The sequence below is a fragment of the Helicoverpa zea genome, chromosome 6, assembly GCF_022581195.2.
Source record: "Helicoverpa zea isolate HzStark_Cry1AcR chromosome 6, ilHelZeax1.1, whole genome shotgun sequence".
Classification (NCBI taxonomy): Eukaryota; Metazoa; Arthropoda; class Insecta; order Lepidoptera; family Noctuidae; genus Helicoverpa; species Helicoverpa zea.
In genome coordinates this window covers 12,759,198-12,780,580 of record NC_061457.1, presented here as the reverse complement: position 1 = coordinate 12,780,580, position 21,383 = coordinate 12,759,198, and the positions used below count along the sequence as shown (strand labels likewise).

The following is a 21,383-nucleotide window of genomic DNA, read 5'->3' as shown; positions in this document are numbered from 1 at the left end:
CAATGTCTATGACTTATGGGATATGCATTGAATGCATTTGTGGCTCGATCATGGGTAGAATTTTAGTGAAGGAAATTAGGATAATTGATCTATTTTGGTATGATCTGTAGATATGCTTCTTATTTATTTTTGAATATGCCATTACTTGGTGTGTATATACTTATGTACCTACTACGGTATTTTTTTGACTGTTGCATTTAATGTACCATGATCAACAAGGCAATGTCTATTAAAACTTTAAGCGATCGAATTGAAAATGATTCCTTTTTGGGATGTAGGTTTTATTTTAATAAGATAAAGAAAGAAAAGGTTCACTCAGCCCAGAAACTTGCTCAACTAACCCTTTGTTATTACTTGGTTGTCACTTTCCCTTAACCCTTACCTCTATAGAAACCCCAACCATGTCATCTACCGAAGAGTATCATTTACTCATCCACAAAGGGCCAGGAGATAACAACAGCACAAAACATGACTACTCTTTTCACGCATGGCTAACTGATAAGCAATCAAGTTGGTCGAAACTACATCATTACGCCTTTTCATACCAAAAGGGGTGAATAGATTTTGGTCCTATTGTCCCCATGACCAACTCTTTGGGAGTCAAATTTCTTTTGAAAAAGTTTATCTATTATTTTGATTTTCAATTTTAATAACCGTGTGATCTGCCTTTTTATAATGTCTATGGGAATAAGAATATTCAGTTTCTTTAATAAAGGAAACGTCATTTGGGGTCCTTTCAAATTTTAATTGTTTTTTTTTTTATAGTTTTTGGGATGCATGCTTTGATATTAGGCAACGGACTTTTGGTTTCTTAATGCCTATAGTATGATTTACTTTAAATGCTTGTAAAAGGATGTTGATGTAATATGTAGTAGTCTTTAATCAATTATTTAATTATTTTTCTCTATGTAAAGACATTTATAGTTAATCAAAATCTGCGATGCAATTAGAAATCTAAGTCAGCAGGCTTATTATAACAAACGAATACGTAGAATCGAATATTATATGAGACTTGATACTCACATAGTTGCTTACAGGCCCGCTGTAAGCGGGCGTGCAGCGCGTGCACAGCACGCGGGCGGCACGTCCTAGGGGGCGGCAAATCTAGCGAGTTATCACGTAATATTTAAAAAATACAATATCTTTTTACTAATGATTTGATTTCAATATTTCCGAACACAATAGCGCTAAGAATATTACTTACACTGCCGGTTTCAGTTAGGTACATCTGTTGAACGGACATTTTCAAAATTAAAGATTCTTAAAAACGATTTAAGATCAACCAGTGGCGTAGCGTAGGGCAAATGCTATTTAGGGGGCGGAAAAATTAAACCAATAAAATTTCAGAAAAAGCCGCCCTAGCTTTGGTCGTCTCCTATCAATTTTGACTGTTTCACCCTTTACATCCCCAAAAAAATTCGCGCTCGCTGCGCTCGCGGCTCCATTTCAGATATCGCATTTTATCTTTGTTTAATTGTTGAGGCATTCAATTCCGAAAAAACAATTTTCGCGCACGTCCGTTATGGCTTTTTATGATATGTTTACTTCATGGAAACTCTAAGGAAAAAATCGCGCTCGCTTCGCTCGCGGCTTTTGCACATCACTTCTGTGCATGTCTTACTTTTTGAATTTGCTTTGTTAATTTACAGTGGTTTTTATTTGTTTTGTGTCCTTAGACTAAAAAATTTTGGCGCTCGCTCCGCTCGCGCTTCCTTACATATGAAATGTGTCTTATAAGTTGACTTTTCAACGGGAAACCAAATAACATATTTTACTGACTTTAAACATTGTTATAGATATTTAAGTGCGTTAGTTTAAGTTAATCACAATCTTTCAATACGTAGGGGCCACTTGGGTAATGATTGCACTGCATTGATGCCCTAAGCAATTGCTTAGTCTGCTTATGGGCTAACCCAGGACTGCTTAGGTTACTCTGAATATTTCAAGTAAATAAAAAGTTATGTGTAATGTATGTTATGTATTGCAATAGTTATTTATCCAAAAGTAGGTGGGTTTTCTGCAATCAGAGCGGTGCATGTACATATTTTTTTCTGGTGGTCAAGGAAGATGGATATGAATGGGCGGGGGGGTCCGGACCCCCTGGATCCGCCCCCCCCCCCCCTTACATATTTTTTGACAAAACGTATGTAGTCGTAGGGCGGCATAATCAGTTTTGCACGCGGGCGAACAAACAGCTAGCGGCGGGCCTGGTTGCTTATAAGTAAAACTGCCAAGTAGGTTGATGAATGTTGTCCTTAGCTAAAGTACATAGAAATAAATGACTACTTGGGCAAAACTTTTGCACGATAGCCAAGTTATGTTTGGATCATGGTTATCCATAGATACTAATATTATAACGAGGAAAACTGTGTTTGTTTGTTTGGTTGTAATGGATAAATTCAAAACTACTGGACCGATTTTAAATATTCTTTCCATTAGAAAGCTAGGTATATTATCTGTGAGTAACATAGGCTATGTATTTTATCCCGGTGCGGGCAGTAGCTCCCACGGGACGCGGGTCCCGCGGGAAAACGGCTAGTGTCAAATAAAGTCATTAAATTATTTTATAACAAATCTGGACCAAAATAAGATAAGTAGCCAGCTTGGCATGAGTGATCAAAAATCCACTGACCACAAATGCCGATCGAGAAATAAATATTTTGACTCAAACATTATTTGCTAATCTCCTCATCAAAACCACAAATAAACAGATACAATATTTCTATAAAATTCCGTTACAAATACCAAACTTCGAGACACTCCCAGCGTGTCATATCTTGTATATCTGACTGACATTTACGTCCTTTGTCGTGTCATAAAACAGTAATTATCGTGACAATGACGAACATAAAGTAGGTATGCGACATTGACGAGTATTGGTCACCACGTGTTAGAGGATTTTTATGACAAGAATATGGTAATAATATCAATCTGTCATTGATGTTACTAGATTGATTTTTATGGTCAAATGTATGTCTTTGTGCAATAGAGATTGTGATAGTAGAGTAATCTGCCTTTTACGTTGCATTCAAAATATGGTTTTTAAACATTTCGGGTCATATAGCCCGTGGCGTAATCTGTTACCAACTAATCGGTATCAATAATATTGGTATATTAAAATTAAATATTTTTGAAGTTATTTATTATGTCACTGAAAATTCTAAGTTCTCACATTGGGGTAAAAATTACGTAGCAAAGAGTTTGTTATTTTACTGTATGCCATTACTGCCAAGTTTCATAAAAATCCATTCGGTAGTTTTTGCGTAAAAGAGTAATAAATATCCACACTCCAACTTTCACGTCTAAAATGTAAATTTATGTGACTAATTTGTTACCTGGGTACTGTCATCAACCAAATTACAGGTAGGTACTGTACCTCACTATGCAGCGAAAAAGTTAAAAAAAAGCTTAGCACAAAAACCATGATATCAAAGCAATTTCATCAAGTGAGCGAATGTTATTATCCAATGGATCATAGATCGCAAACTTGTTCCGTACTCACTCGCGCCGGTTCTCACGCCCTGCGCGCGCGCACCCGTAAGATTGCCCGGTCCGACACACGGCATCTAATCGGACATTTGCACGTCGATGACCGATTAATACCTATATTTAAATAAAATTCTTGCTGGTTGGATATTTCCATCGTGGACTTTCCTTGTATGTAGCTGTCAGTTTCACAATAGGAGCATAATTGGATATCTTGAAAATCCAGTCACATAATAAAAACTGTCAATGATGGAAATGAAAAAATCTCCTTGAAGCATAAGAATATCTTAGAATAAGAGGCTGAAAGTATAAATCATATATTAACAATGGACAACTGCTAATAAGCTTACATTATTTTACATTCCGAACAAATAAGTATCGATATCCCTATTGATAGTGACCTAGCTATTTTACTATCGAGAATTAAGCGCAAAATTATCCCAGAAACTGAATGGCTACGAGTTTCCTAAAATATTTCAGTTTCAATTATAACAAGTCAACATTGTTCGTTATCATATGAAGAAGTTGTTTTATGAACGAGTGACACGCTACGAAAGTACGTTACCGTTTAAGCTACGCAGCGCCACCTAGTTAAGAAAGCACGAACTAACAACAAAACGTCCTAAAAGCTCCTCAGTACACCACACATTAAACGAAACAACCGTACGGGTTTGCACTGTTAGAACGAGATAGCAACACCACATTACGACCGGAGATAATCGGGAGGAGAGAGACAAAAACACTGTCGCGTGACTGGTTAGCATTGCAAGGTCGTCGAGAGAGGTGACTGACACCAATCCGTGGGTACTACCTTCATGCTATTTTAGACTCTATTATTATAAAATTAAGGTTGATATTTGTGTGCGGGGTCTCGTGAAGCATGGTGCGTCGGCGCATTTTGCGTGCCAAATCGTCTTGTTTTGATTTCGTAGACACAATTGGTGTTTAATCGATGAATTAACGATGGATTACGATTGATTCGATATGAGCGGTGCCTATAATTTAGATGCTGTGTCAAATTTGATAATTCCTTAACAACAAGAGGAAGATTCTATTGTGTGTACTTTTTTGCTGCGAAGTTTTTGGCTTGTGTGAATTCTTTTAGCTTTTGTATTGTTGTAATAATTTGTTATGTTATTAGTGTCAATTAAAAAGCATAATATTATGTAGTTAAGTACATAGTACATAAGTACGAATATATCCTAAATATAAATTTTAGGATACTTTGTGGTAAACCACATTCTCTACATTGAGATAATCTTGTAAAAAAGCTTGGTCAAATGGCCAAGCTTTATGGTAAAAAGCATGTTTCTCAACAGTTTCATCATCAAAATAAACAAACCTTTACAAGTTTCATGAAGAAACTTCAAATGTAAGAAATAGATATAAACCTAGCAAGAGTCCATTACTAAGTACCAATTGCTTTAGGTGCCTCTACTAGGAGATACAATTATTGCGTAGGTATATCCCCCCAGGATCGTTTTTTATGTCCATCTGGGGGGGAGACACGTGTTCACTGTTTGTAAATGTTTATTTTTGAACGTACGTACTTACTATAATAGCTTCATTGAGGAAAGAAAAATATTTTGATTCAATCTATTTTTGTGATAGTTGTAGTTCATCGTCATATCATTAGTGGTTTTTTTTATAAAGACACTAGGTATATAGCTTTAGGTACTGTAGCTGCCAGTGATTCGACTCGTGTCTTGTGAGAACTACTTCACGCAACCGAATAAAAACTAGCCTAGGTATATTCCTTGTCGAAAACTGGGATTTCTAAAACTGAAAGTTGTTAACAAAGCCCTCCAGACATTAGCAATAGGTCCTGGGTCTACAGACGCTAGGCCTGTACCTGTACCTATGCTTCATCCGGCATTGACATTGGATTGAGCCACAGATTATATAATTATCAGGAGGAAGTGTCGGCCATATTACCTACTATTTTATTATTTTATGCATATATCTACTTGATGATTTTCTCCATGCCAACACGAACAAATTAGGTATTTTATTCGCAACTACTTACATGTAGGTAATTTCAATCATCATCAAATCATGATCAGTTTCCTCATCATCAGACGTTGCTATAAAATCGCACAACTTAATGCAGGTAATTGAATTTGAAATAAGTCCGCGTGTGTAGCGATGGCATGCGCAAGCGCTGATCTATTTGAGATAACTGCAGTTTTATTGCTTACTAGATGTTTTCCGTGGTTGCACCTGCATTTTTGAGGAAAATACTTTTCAATAACCGCATGGAAAGTCGCCTCTATCTCCACACAAAATAAAATGTCAGTAAGTACCTAATACTGAATTTGATTTCCCAAGCAAACTTAAGTTTATTTTACTGTAAAAATTTGCCTATATCCTTCAACAGTTTTAAACCAATCTCTGCACGAAAATTCATTTTTATTTCCCCACCCATTTTCTCGTGAAAGCGTTCAGACAAACCGACAGAGTCATTTTCTGATTTATAATATTAATGAAGCAAGGATTTTCTTGCAATCATTGAATATCATCACAACGCTATGAAGCTTGATACAAGGAATTTTAAGCAATAAAATCTTATAGAACGATATCGATTTATCGAGAAATGCTTTATCATGCAGTCGTTTTTATTACCGTAATATAATTTAATATTCATTATCTCTCTCAAGGAATTTAATGACAATTAATTAGCGTTAAGTTAGCGTTTATTGCGGAAGGAAAGTATTTAGCACTAAGTCTATTGCGAAAACATCAAACCCTTAGCAATATAACTCTGTCTTTTTTTTTTTTTAACGACGTCAAAAATCATCAAATGAGCCCTCCCGCTGTGGGTTAGCAGCGGTGAGGGAGTGTCAGACTCTTACTGACTAAAAACCGTCGTGTTCCATCATAGGCCTTTTATGTACCAGGGCCGCGGTATCTCTTTCGAACAACCCGCAGATATAACTCTGTCTGACTTTATGTCCGACTTCCTCAGCAAAAGTATTGAACCAATTTAAATGAAAACTGGTACATAGATAGTCCAGAGCCCGATGATGGACTTTTGATCCTGTTGCAGCAAAGTATTGGGACGAGGGAAATAGCTACTAACATAAAGAAAAAACCTACATTAAATTACAAAAACAGTCTTCACATTCTTCACTAGAAATGATTATTTAGACAGACAAAACAATTAAAATTGTTTATAAAACAGATTCTAAGAAAGCTTAGAAACGATAGTTTTATGGGCCAATAAAATAAGTTTTAAAGTTTGTTACAAGTGATGTTTGACCGCAGTTGTAAACAGCGCCATCTAGCGACAGCCAGTTGAACTTTCAGACCACCCGCGTGTTGTCGGCGCGTGCGCACGCCATAGAAATGTCGTTGATGGAAGCACTGTGCTTATTGTATGCGTTTCATGTAATGGTGATAAAAGCTGTATCAACTGGGTTGAATTAAAAAACTTTTTATTTACTGCTTAGTTTTAAAGGGTGAATGGATTACTTACTAAAGTACTACATAAATAATTTGAAGAAATCTTATATTGTGAGGATTTAGAAATAAATTACCCATTCTCTTTTAGGCCTATAGAAAGTTTTGTAAAATAATTATTATTACTTACCTACATACTTAAATTGTATTCTTCTCAAAAAGAGAAGTGTTAGATCTATGAGAGATAAAAAATATACCTTAGCGTAATCAACAGGAGACGCGTTGACTGGACAAGTAAACAGTCCCTCGCTGTAACAAAGAAAATTTCATTAAACTAAAAACCATATAATACGTGCTATAGAATTTTCAGTAAGAATACATAAAAAATAACTTAGTCGAATTGAGAACCTCCTTCTTTTTGGAAAATCAGTTAAATACTTTAAAAAATGATCATCATACCTACACGTAGTTAAGTATCAAAGTTCACAAAATAAGAATATCTAAGTAGATGTAACCTTGGCATAAATGAAATTAAATGTAACCTCCAAAAACGAGGCAATATTTGCAGAAAACTAAAAAAAAACCATTTTCGTCATAAAACCTTAGCAGTTTGTGAACATGGCAAGTTGTAAAAGAGTTATAAAGAAAAATAATTAGGTATTAAGATAAACACTAGCATGGTTATAAACAATTATTATAACAATTTATCGCCTGGCTTGCCGTCGGCATAACAATTATTAATGTGATATGTACAGTCAAGATCAAAAGTGCTTTTTTGACAGCTGTCATGAAAATAACTTTTTATCTTATAAGATTAATGGGCATGCATTTTCATATTAATTCTTTATCAAACAAAAACGAAACTGACCTAATATAAGGCACATTCAATATTTAGGTCTTGCGTCCGTTGTGTAATGAAAAAGCTTCACAGACAAAGTAAAGATAAGATTAAGAACGCTAGCTCATCCGTACTACTTCCGAATTTTGCAAAGACCCTAAATTCAGATTTTGAACTCAAAGTCCCACAGAGTCGCCATTAAAATTACTAGACATTTTTTCTTCTCTCTAAACTGACGTTTAAAAAAACACTTGTGTGCTCGTCTGTACAGCTGGCTAATAGTGTCGGCCACCGAGAATAATCACCGGAACAACAGACGGATACTGTCTGGCGATAAACCCATTTGCATAGTGATTCAGTGATAGATCGCATAGTATTTTGTTGCAATAATACTGTCATGTTCCACTATTTATCGTGTCTATCATTTATCTTTGGAATTGTAACAGCAAATAGTAATTGTATTGTAAAAAATAGATTTTATGGGTGTGCAGGTTTTTAAGTATGTTGATTTCAGGGCACCAGTTGAAATAAGCACTCAAACTTGTTTCTAATAGTGGGTGAACATAAGGGCAGGCCCGCCGTAAGCGGGCGTGCAGCGCGTGCACAGCACGCGGGCGGCACGTCCTAGGGGGCGGCAAATCTAGCGAGTTATCACGTAATATTTAAAAAATACAATATCTTTTTACTAATTATTTGATTTCAATATTTCCGAACTCAGCAATAGCGCTAAGAATATTACTTACACTGCCGGTTTCAGTTAGGTACATCTGCTGAAAGGACATTTTCAAAATTAAAGATTCTTAAAAACGATTTAAGATCAACCAGTGGCGTAGCGTGGGGCAAATGCTATTTAGGGGGCGGCAAAATTAAACCAATAAAATTTCAGAAAAAGCCGCCCTAGCTTTGGTCGTCTCCTATCAATTTTGACTGTTTCACCCTTTGCATCCCCAAAAAAATTCGCGCTCGCTGCGCTCGCGGCTCCATGTCAGATGTCGCATTTCATCTTTGTTTAATTGTTGAGGCATTCCATTCCGAAAAAACATTTTTCGCGCACGTCCGTTATGGCTTTTTATGATAATATGTTTACTTCATGAAAACTCTAAGGAAAAAATCGCGCTCGCTTCGCTCGCGGCTTTTGCACTTCGCTTCTGTGCATATCTTACTTTTTGACTTTGCTTTGTTAATTTACACTGATTTTTATTTGTTTTGTGTCCTTAGACTAAACAATTTTCGCGCTCGCTCCGCTCGCGCTTCCTTACATATAACATGTGTTCAAATAAAACTACTTTTACGGATTTTATCGCGTTATATTAATATAATTTAATCCCGACGTTTCGGATCCTTTACAGCATCCATGGTCACGGGCAGACTGCCTCTGACTGATTAAATAATATTAATATAACGCGATAAAATCCGTAAAAGTAGTTTTATTTAAATGTCTAATATTCGCGTAAGTGTCAGAAATCAATATATAACATATTTTACTGACTTTAAACATTGTTATAGATATTTAAGTGCGTTAGTTTAAGTTAATCACAATCTTTCAATACATAGGGGCCACTTGGGTAATGATTGCACTGCATTGATGCCCTAAGCAATTGCTTAGTTTGCTTATGGGCTAACCCAGGACTGCTTAGGTTACTCTGAACATTTCAAGTAAATAAAAAGTTATGTGTAATGTATGTTATGTATTGCAATGTTTATATATCCAAAAGTAGGTGGGTTTTCTGCAATCAGAGCGGTGCATGTACATATTTTTTTCTGTTGGATAAGTAAGATGGATATGAATTGGCGGGGGGGGGGGTCCGTACCCCCTGGATCCGCTCCCCCCCCCTTATATATTTTTTGTCAAAACGTATGTAGTCGTAGGGCGGCATAATAAGTTTTGCACGCGGGCGAACAAACAGCTAGCGGCGGGCCTGCTAAAGGGTAAATAATTATAATCGAAGAACACAAAAATGGCTGTCTTTGTAAAAAGCCTAATCCAGCGTTCCTAACACTGCTGAAAACTATGATAGTAAACAAAATCATGAAAAAAGAAACAATAGACGATCATTTGAAAATATCGTTCATGTTTGTGGAGGAATTCGGAGAGCTGTAGTTTTCATGTCTAACAACGAAATCCTCAAGCATCATTACCTACATGGAAGATGCTCTTAATGAATGTGTACGGTAACATTCCTTAATTCTTAAACAAACATCTTAGTATAGAAAGCCATAAATCATCTAACAATTAAATGGTTTACCATAGTGTTATCACCTGATCGTGTCTAATTACTTTAACGCCTAAGAAGGTGCTACATTCACAGCTTCGCGAAAATCAACTCTAATTTCGAGCTCCAAAGTTGAGTTTTGAGTGGACGTTAATCCAAACGCGATATACAGTAGTTCCCCACAATAAAAACGTTTATTTTTTCGTCTGACGTTTGTAATTAGTCGGTAATGCGAAGAAAATTATGTAGCGCGTCTCTTTATATGCGCACGCGCATGAGATATGGCAGTTTTTGCCGAGTGATGATCTCGATGTTTCCGTCCGAGTGTTTTGCTTAATAATCGGTATAATCGATGCAATGGCTCGTGAAGTGGCGTCGATTTATTGGTGGCGTGGCGTGGCGTGGCGTGGCCGTGAAGATATTTTGTTAAAATGGTAATATAAGTGTATTAGACTTTGTGTAAATTGCTGCGTTAATGTGTCGATGGCATAGTTATACGTTGTAGAGTCGTCTTGTTACATGAGCAGACTATAATTTGCGTTTGAATTATTGCAGTTGAGGTTGATGCACTACCATTCGAATTGGTTACATTTATTTAGAGGTACAACGACACTCTATTAGGAACTGCTTTCTGTTCTTATCGATAAGTTCAAAAGTATAACTTAGCACAACAAATCTAGACGGGTCTCCCTGACTCTAAAATAAAATTGAAAATTGTGTATCCCCTTGCAAGCCTAGGATCAAACAAACTTGATAGCACCTTATTTCCCAGAGTTACTAGACCCAATCGAGATGCATCACTTTACTCACAAATTCCCACTCGCAAATCACAATCACCTTAAAAAGAAATCGCCAATAAATCAGCAACTGTCGAAGGAAAAACATGTAAATAGCGTGTTTCAGTTCAATGTACCATCACGCCGCTAATTATGACGTCACGGGCATTTCTACCTGATCAGATAGCTACGTAACATACATTATCATAATAATACCATTAAGAATATCCTGCAGACTGCAGACTAAACAGTCGGCCGATAGTTGACCCGATAGTTGTCATTTTTATTATAGAAAATCATGTTTCCAATCAAAGTTGTCAGTCGTATTGATACCACCAGCTAAATACCTGATCTCGTACCATTCATTTTCATACTGATTAATGAGACCAAACAACGACGACGTTAAACTGTAGGTTCCGGCTTTTATTGAACATCCTTGACAGTCGTTACGGGTACTCAGAAGCCAGTAAGTCTGACATCAGTCTAACCAAGAGGTATTGGGTTGCCGGGTAACTGGGTTGAGGAGATCAGATAGGGCAGTCGCTCCTTGTAAAACACTGGTACTCAGCTACAGCTTCCGGTTATACTAGAAGCCGATCCCAACATAGTTGGGAAAAGGCTCGGAGATGATTGAAAACAAACCAACTATCGGCCGACTTAAAGTTTGCAGTTTGCACGTACTCTAGCTCTAAACAGTCTAGTGGATTCGCCTTATTTAGTACATGTGCGTGCAAACTTGTTTGTTAATGTGTATTGTCATTTGCATGTGAACCGCCATTTTGGATTAGCATGCGTCGGCCATTTGCAATATTTTTTCTAATTGTTGGTTGTTTCTCGATGTGATCGGAGCAATGGCTGCTGTGTTTCGCGATTTATGGATATAAGCGTATGTAAATGAGTAATGTTAGAGTAATTTATCTTCAATTAGTGATTTGAAGTCGTAGTGACATAGCGGTTTGAGCACCAGCCTCTCTAGTACCAGTGTGCGGATGTGATTCTGGCAGACCACATTTCTGTGAGATCATACAGGTAATACTGTAACTTTTCTAACTCAGAGGAGTTAGTAAAGGTAAAGGAAAAAGTCTTGACGAAATCTGGACTTAAAAAAATAGCAAAAGTAACCAGCGGTTTCATTTGTGTCCGTGGGAAGTATTTAGTGCATCCACCTAGGTGCAACCTTCCTCGATATACGACCTATCTAACATTCAAACATTTAGTAGTTCCTGAGATAAGCACATTTAAACAAACTGTTTTATCTAGATAATATTAGTAAAGATGGTCGAGAAAAACTGTGGGCGGATCGCAAGTATGTAATAAAGAAAATACTCCGTATGAAGGCTTTACGGTAACCTCGGCGTACATAACCGTTATAGCTATTTCCGACTACCCGCAATATGCGTAATTATTGCGTCTCTCCATTATCTAATAACATAGTGTTATTAAATAGCCATAACGTACAACTGGATGTTGCATGCGATGAGATTTTAGCCGACTGTACAATAAATGGTGTTTACATATAATTTTTATTTGCTTGCATCTTTCTTGGTAGTAGAATAAAGTTGTTGGGTTTAACTAAAGTATGCTAAAATTTAATCCACCAGTTCTGCACTAGGGCGGCGCTTTAAAGAACTTGGTAGAGTCACTGAAAAAAAATGGTTGTATTTAACCATCATGAAACGATAATATCAACTTCTTCTTACATTTCGTAAGAAAAGTGAGCTTTATTGATATTAGATGTTACAAAATTTTTGTCAAAACTGGCAAACCACTTTCTTAGCCGTCTGTACCTAAACGGATCTGAAGAAAATTCTCTATACATATGTCTTTCTGTAGCTTCAATCTACGAACTATAGAGGTCAATTCTACCGTTGTACAGTGCAAGAGTAAAGCTTGAATAGCGACACAAATGTCTGACACAAATGATTATACCTACTGGACACACTTCGACACATTCGCATATTAGGATTGAATTGGACATAGACAGTTCAATTCAATGACTTAGCTTTTGCAGAAACATTCAATCAAACTGACTATTCAATTCAGTCCCTATGCCTTTAACACAGTTAGAGGACTCGCATACTGCAAACTTTTAGTCGGCCGATAGTTTGTTTGGGCTCATGAAGATGACTGTTGGAACATTACAAAAATCTGGTACTTTTCTATAGCCCATATCAGACTGACTGAAAGCTCTGATTGGAATCAATTTAGATGAAGATTTTTAGTTTTTTTTCTTCGGAAATCATCAAATGACTCCTCCCGCTGGGTTAGCAGCGTGAGGGAGTGTCAGACTCATTGTCTTATATCATGTTCCTTCTTAAGCCCTTTATATACCAGAGCCGCGGTAACTCTTTCGAACAATCCCGCACCCCTGGCTTGAATTGTCAACCATCGGGTCAACTGTCGGCCGACTATCGACTATTAGTTGTCAGTATGTTCTCTGAGTACATATTCAATAAACTGTTAGTAACAAATCGATTTTCTCGATTGAAATACATTGTAGATGTGAACATTATTTATGTATGCGCGTATGTATGTGTGTTTCTGTATGTCGCAACTGCAGTAGTCAAATACATAATGCAGTCGCATACATTTGACATACTTGCATCTGAGAGGCGACGCGTGTGGGACTCTGATAGTGATGTACCATGGTCGAGATTAATCGAGTAGTTTTATTGATTGAGGTGTCAGTGACTCGATTATCTTGCTTGAGCCAAGTGTTATTATCACGGCAGTAGACCTAAAAGTCCTATGATTTACTGGTTGACATAAGTACTGCCAATGGACCAGCTTCCGCCAGCGGTATCAGCCGCGACCCATGAAGACAATATCAACACTAATAAAAAGATGTAACCTATAGCCTCCCTCAATAAATAGGCACAGGAAATGGGTGTTATATGTTCTATTTCCTGAGTTTAGAATGTTCAGCTTAATTATTTTAATTCAATATCTTCTTTTCATATATTTTAACCGTAGAACTCAACTTCCGAACTAAACAACATCAAATCATATAAAAACTAAAGGAAAAACATAAAGCTAATAAAACTTAAACTACTCATAACACACGTTAATAGGAAGTAATCTTATTGTTTCAAATTACAGTTAGTTCCCTCGGTTAAGTCTTTGTAATTAACGCGTTCAGATAAGTAGCGGATACATTAAAGGTTGAGCTTTAACTTCCAGATTTAACGATCGGTTGATTGTATACCGTTTACTGGCTGTTACGATAAGAATTTTGAAATAAATCTTCACATATTCTTAACTCTACATATCTGTAATAAAAAATGAAATAACGTAAAAGATAAAATGCTCATTACTTCCAGCAAAAAATGTGTTACTTGACAAAACCTAAACTGCATTTTAATTATCTCATTAAAGTTTACGTAATCCCTTACTGTTGAATTCTAAAAATAGTGGAGCATCATTCAAAAACAACTATATCAGAATTATCCCTCGAAAATCTAAATAAATATCTGGTTTAAAATGCATATATTAAATCGATAGTGTACAGTCGAATACAAATAAAGCTTTTAATTCGCAGATTGATATCGATTCAGCAAGTACGTATTATTCAAATACTTTCCACAGATTTGATTACAGTTAGATAAGGTAAACATTTATAGTAAATAGATACATACATATTGGTTTGTGAAGCCTAAATGAGGTTAAGTTGTGGTATCCGGGTGTATACTTTAATGAGTTAGTGTGTTGTTTAGTTAGAAGACATTTTAAGTTGTAAAACATAAAACTACCAGTATGGTTGTACAACAAAATATTTAAAATGTAGTTTGAACCTTACATTAGTTCATTCATACCTTTAGATATTTATTTATTTTCAGTACATAAACAGATAAAATTCACCTACTGACTGACTTGCTGAAATATATCGGTGTCAACCACACATTTAAATAGCTATATAAACAGAAACCTGTAGGCAATAAAGATTTTCCGGCAAACCCTTGACCACCCTCAACCTCAACTTAATTACGAACCAAAGCCTTAGAAGTTACCAGAACTTAATTAATCCTTTCCCCTTTGTTTTAGCAATCAATAAATCCGCAATTTACCAGCTAAGTAACAGAACAAGGTTGTAAAACCGCAAGTTTGTTGTCATGGGAGTTGTAAGTGATATCGATGGGAAATTGTGGAGCGTCTAAAGGAATATCATGTTACCTGGCGTGTGGCAGTGGAAGTATGAAGTGGGTAGAAAGGGCAATGGAAAAATTTGAGCGTCGTTTCAGCCGAAAGGCAAACTGACACAAAGAAAGAAAAGAAGACTGGGCAAAGGCGTCCCGCAAGATTGGCTACTTTTCGCTAAAGGCAGAACACATACTCGTATTCAGCATGAAAATACATACACTATGAAATAACAATTAATGACATTGCACATGCAAAAAATATGAAAAATATTAAATTCTCAATTATGTAGGTGTATTTTATGTCCATGACAAAGTTGCGAACCAGACAAAAAAACTTTTTAAATGTTTTATTCTTTAAACTGCTGCCCGGCAGTAATCATTCCTTGTCTAAACCTCTATAATTCTGTGGAAAGTGAAACATTATTAAATGACCATCCAATTTATCAAACACTGAACGAAAAACCCATGTTCATTATTATCAATCACATAACAACAGATCATCGACATAGCCAATAAATCATAAAATTATATTCACACCCTATTATAGTTCGGCCATTCAGAGAATGCGTTCCTGACACGTCGCGATTGAACTGACGACGTAACTTTGCAATGGCGTTGCAGTTACGATAAAAATATTTTTGCTGGTTGTTTACCGTTTTAACAATTGAGGAGCATTAAAACAACATTATTATATCAATAATCAATGAATGTTATAATTTTGTGCCAAACTGAGTGTCAAATAACTTGGTAAACAATATTTTTCTAAATCTATACTGCGCTATTACAAGGTTATGTCAGCGGTTTATATTTTGTAGTGCTGTGCTAAAAATAACAGGCAAGTATCGTAATCTGTTCTTATACAGTTATAATATAAAATAATACGTTTTGATTTTCTTTTTAAGAATTGGAAAATAATGGACTATAAGACTTAATTATAACGTTTATGAAATATAAAAATAAAACTATGACCAAACCGCATTTTTATACTTAGATTAAAAATGGTAACCCCAAATGGCGTTATGGGCCGCCATTTTGTGACGCTAAAACAGTCGTCCGTTGTCGTTTCGTGCGCATAGACCACGTTTTTCAAGTGTTTTCGATCTGTTTTTATTTGATTACCCGGCTTTTGTTAGACCGAGATATCAGGATTGATTCTGTTATTGATAATAATATAATTATACATGTAGGCGAAGATGATGATGAAGACACCACCTCCTCAAGCAAATCGGAGTCTGATTAATATTCTGTTCGCACATTCAATTCAATGTACTTGTAACAAAGAATAAATAAAACAATTTTATTATATGAATATTACCTTTTTTTGGTTTCCACTTAAATAACTAAAATATAAAACAAATGATTCCGCCAATTTAAAACGAAAATAATCTTAAAATAATGCGGCGGTTCATTTTGAAGGAACGGTAACGAACTCAGTGTTATGTTGTGCCCATCACTAGTCGTGACTAACTGATAGGTGTCAGGAACGCATTCTCTGAACGGCCGAAGTATAACTTAGTTAATGAGCGAATGTGTGAATATGTATTAGTGTTAAATAACTAACTATTCGAAGGCATGCGGTTATGTGCGAGTTAGTTAAACTAACTTACTATGTTCGACGATCGAATAGTGCGCAACTGGGTAAAGTTTTCATTCATAAATTGTTGAGTAATGGAAATAGCTGTTATTTTAGTATTTTGTAGCTGTTTTTTTTTGATTGTCAGGGTCGAAAATTGTCTTTAAATGTGATCAAGACTTCTAGATCTTTGAGATGTAAACCAATTGAATCATCATCATCTGCCGAGCCTTTTCTCATCTCATCATGTTGGGTTCGGCTTCCAGCCTAAGCGGGTGCAGGTGAGTACCGGTGTTTTACAAGGAGCGATTGCCCTATCTGGTCTCCTCGACCTAGTTACCCGATCAAACCCAATACTCCTGGATAAGACTAGCTGAAAGATTTACTGGCTTTGGTACCCGCAACGACTTGAGAACGTAACGACCCGTAAGATTCATGTAATTTCAAATGACAGCCGGGACCTACAATTTATCGTGCCCTCGGAATATAAACCAATTGAATTAGTAAGGAAAATAACAATAATTATAACTGGATATACATATTTTAAAATGATTACAAATAATATTTATTTGAAACGGCCTAATTAATGTAATATGAGGAAATGATTTATTTTTCTTCCTGTTTTCCTGTATAAACATTTTCTTGTTACAGAAATACTTACTTATTCATTATTCAGTTTTTTTTAAGCCTGTAGTGCTATTAAAAAAACATGTTTTCTATCGTTTCATTGGATGTGTAATTCATACCTAAAATTAGATAAAGTTGATCGCATGATCTACAATTTGTTGCGGATCAGCAGAGGCCTAGGTGTTTAAAAAAGACAATACCTTTATATTGAAAAAATACTGGTTGCTCACTATTATTTTAGCAATGTGAATTTGTATGTAAAGTGTTGCAGGTTTTGTGGTTTTGTAATGGTACGAGGGGGTTTTCAGGAAAGCTGATAACAATACTTTAGGTATCTTTCTGGGAAGTTTGTTCATTGCTATTTCTTCTTTTCAGCTATAACTTGGAGCTGGTGAAAAGGGAGCATTTTTGAAAAAATACATAATTAATTGGTCCAGTTTCGAAATACAATTTATACTTTCGGCATAATTTCATAAATCAATATAATTTTCTCTTAATATATCTATTGATACGATTAGTAAGTAAAAACCGGCGCCACTCCGTCAAGACGTCCGGCGCCCGCGCATGCAAGATATCAAGTTAAGTAACATCAAATAACCGTTAGTTGACAAGTAATTAGATCTTCCTACAGACTGCCCTCTAAAGGCATCGACTTGTAGTCTTGGCCTTACTTGTGGTAGGGCTGGCAAAACTTAAAAAAAAAACATCAGTTGAAAAATTTCAGAATAGAAACCATAGATAAGAAGGCTCCGAATCAGAGTTTCCTGATAAGAATACTTGGAAATAATACGATTTTCAAATGTTTTTTTTTTAATCAATTTAATAGTCTAACCAAGGGGTATTGGATTGCCCGGATAACTGGGTTGAGGAGGTCAGATAGGGCAGTGATAAGGCAGTCGCTCATTGTAAAACACTGGTACTCAGCTACATCGAATTAGACTGGAAGCCGATACCAACATAGTTGGGAGAAAGGCTCGGAGGATAATGGAATAAATTTAATAAATACTTCAGATATTGCTAAGTACAATAGGAAGGAGATGTACAACTTTTTTTTGTAATTTTACACCTTTAGTTTTTTTTTTCTCTTTTTTTTGTGGAAATACTTCGATACGCTTCCTTGCCGATGCTAGCTGCCTGTTATCTTTCTACCAAATTGATTTATTATCCTGCATGTCAGTGTGAGGTCACACTGCCCTCTTAGTCAGTCCATGGTTGGGTGACCACACCCTACACAAGTCTCTCCATGCATCAGAGAACACGAAATAAGAACCAGGTGATACTTTAAATATCTTTCATGAGTGGTTAAATGCCCCAAAATTAACTCTGATCTAGATAAGTTGTGTTCTTATAATTTAAGAATTAGAAGAAATGGAGACTGGAAATTGTATTAATTTTATGCCAATGGCAGTGGATGCATGGATAACCTACACTTGAGTCACTGGCAAATGGAACAGCGAAATTTTAACAAAGCTTCTACTTAATTCCGTTTGAAAACTGTATGAAAATCCGTACAGATAGACGCAATGAAACATTTTGGTTTTGGTATTGTTTGTGCATTTTTTAGACCAGTGTTTCTTTGACAGCCCTAATTAAGGTTTATTCCAATCAAGTATACAAATACATGGAAATTGTAGTTTGAAATAACTTCACGCTGGCACCTTTGAGCGCAAAAACCAAATACGCTCACCATGCGCATGCGCGTGCGCTTTTTGTGAGCTAGGCAGAGTTCTAGCTAGTAACTGTAACGCACGTGACTTAATGAGAGAAAGATGGGATTATTTTGAGAATTTAAAACGTCTTTGTTCGATTTCCAAAAATCATCAACGGCCTAGCCTTTCTCCAAATATATTGGCGTCAACTTTCAGTCTAATCGGACATAACTGCGACTGCCTGTATGACCTCCCCAACTAAACCAGTACCAAAGCCCACCCCTGGTATCCAAAAATACTTGATTAAAATAAACAGTTTTACAGGCTTGCTTTAAATCTAAAATCACCACCTCCACGTCAAACGCAGTAACAGACCATTTAAAAACTTGAAAAAATAACAAAACGCGTAGTTGTAAAACAATTAAAGTCGATCACGCACGATCATGCTCATCATGACGAATCGCCTCCATCCATCATGTACCAACTGGGATTTATTGAATGGCTACAAAACGTGGGAATTACAATGTATTACAACGAACAGCCTGAAAGGAGTCTTATATTACAGTTTTCATATGTCTTGGCTGGCAAAATGTAAAGAACACTTAACGACTGAAATTTTGAAATATTAATGTCATTTTAGTCAAGTCTGCGAAATATTCTGTAGAATATGTCTTCCTTAATTTTTAAGGTACAGGGGACCTTAAAAGTTCGTCTTTTTTCAACGAAAAAATTATATTCTCTCAAAATTTCCTCTCAACTATTGGAATGTCCTATTCAGGCTAAGAAAACGATTCGAACTTCGTTAGGTTAGTTGACGATAATTTTTTTTTTACCAAAAGTTTTTTCTTTGTTGACAATTATTAGCGCGTAAGAAAATTCCTATTTGGAGTCCTAAATTCTTTTCACTTAGTTACGTTATAATTAAACTTACGATATATCCCTAACTGTGTTTGAGAAGCAGTTTCTTTCCCAAGACATTCTTACGATAAAACTTGCAATGTTGCATCTTAAAGCGAATTACTAATTAATGATCATGTTCTTTAATTAAATCTTCATATAATTTATATTAATTAACATGTTGCTAACAGATACCCGTTTATAGAGAACTGCAGCTTATAATTGCATACGAATGTAATTTAATAAGTTTTTGTTCCTTATTGACTCAAAACGTTCTTGGTTAGGTTAAATATTAACAAAAAAAACTTCCAACTTTTTTTCATGACAATCTGACTGTGCAGTACAAGTCACTGCAATATTTTTAAAATGTTCACTTATTATGCAGGTTATAGAGCAATTTACCAAAAGCCTTTTTCCTAAATTAAACATATGTCTCGCATGAAAAACGTCAGAAACCAAAAAAAAATTCTTAATAACATACAGCAGCTCAAAAGAAAAATAATTACGCATTCAGAAGACGAAGTGATCAACAATATAATCTTAAACCAAAAGATTCCAAGTCGAGAGTCGCTCGAAACCATTACAATAGACACATCAGTAGAATAACAATGTGTACAAGAACACGTTAACACAACCCATGTTAATATTTAACGCCCATACAAACGAGACTTACCTGTTTACTTTAAACAGAAGTCCGACGGGGGTCATCGCGTACCAAAACTAACGAAACACTTCACAAAAAACAATAAATTTCCCAATTCCGTCACTTCAAAATAACAAAAACAAGAAAAAAATCTGAATTGGTAAAATAATAGGAATAAATTTTCTAATTCAGATTGCACTTCTATTTTTAAAATTCGAATTTATTGTTTATTTTTGCAGCACTTTTTTTTTTCTTTGTTCTAATTTTCAAATTCCGTTTGAATGAGGTTTTCCGCGTTTTGATCGATTCGTTTATTCTGCTCTGTTTTTCAGAGTGGGAGATCGGTCGTACGCGTGTTGGTCCGTCGACGCTCGACTTACTTCTGGCGGAGTGACAAACAATGGATCGGTGAAGACTAATTATACAGGTTCTCTTTATTAGTTGAGACAACAGGTGGGAACTCTGGTTACATTGTTGCTGGGACGTTTACTTGTATCTACTTTGAATAGATGGGTACCTAGATATCCGATTCTTATTGATATGCTAGGCTGTTAGGTTTCGATGAAAGTAAGTGGTTTGATGTGAAATGGGCTTCTGTAAAGGAAAAGGAAATGTTTGCGGTTTTTTTTTTCAATTTATGCATAATAAGTAAAAATATGACTTTAAAATCAGAAAATTCTTTATTTTACTCCGAGTTTTCATTATGGTTTAACTCTTCATGAAAACTTGAAAAAGAAAAATCTTTCATGAAAATTGCAAGGAATATGCACAATGTAGAATATGTAGGTACTATTTTGTAAATATGTTCGTATTAATATTATCACTACTTATCTTGTTAATTAAAAAAAAAAAAACATAATTGAAACATATTTTTTATTGTAATTGTGGCCCTCCGATCCGCTACAATTAAACAGAAAAAATATATCAATTCCTTCAGTATCCAAGAATAAAAATCTTCCTCTCAAAATGACATAAGCACCATAACTTGCATTACCATTACCCATAACCCACGTATTTTGAGGCTGTCGACTTCTATGTGCTTACATATAATATGGCTTTATTGCCGCCTGCCTACACCGCATCCGCGCAAGCGCACCACAGGATGTTACGATACACCAACTTAATTATGCAATCACCTTCACCCTT

At 35.7% G+C, this 21,383-nt stretch overlaps 1 protein-coding gene across 1 annotated transcript in view; it reads right to left on the bottom strand.

Annotated features, from left to right (window-relative positions):
- Window positions 1-20,610, bottom strand: part of LOC124631009 (TNF receptor-associated factor 4) — an 85,178-nt gene extending 64,568 nt beyond the window's left edge. Inside the window, exons 1-2 of the mRNA XM_047165094.1 lie at window positions 20,268-20,610; window positions 7,143-7,194 (exon numbers count right to left, since the gene is read on the bottom strand). Of these exons, the coding sequence (XP_047021050.1) occupies window positions 7,143-7,194; window positions 20,268-20,302 (87 nt within the window). The 5' untranslated portion in view covers window positions 20,303-20,610. The remainder of the gene's footprint in view (window positions 1-7,142; window positions 7,195-20,267) is intronic.
- Window positions 20,611-21,383: the final 773 nt, after the last annotated feature.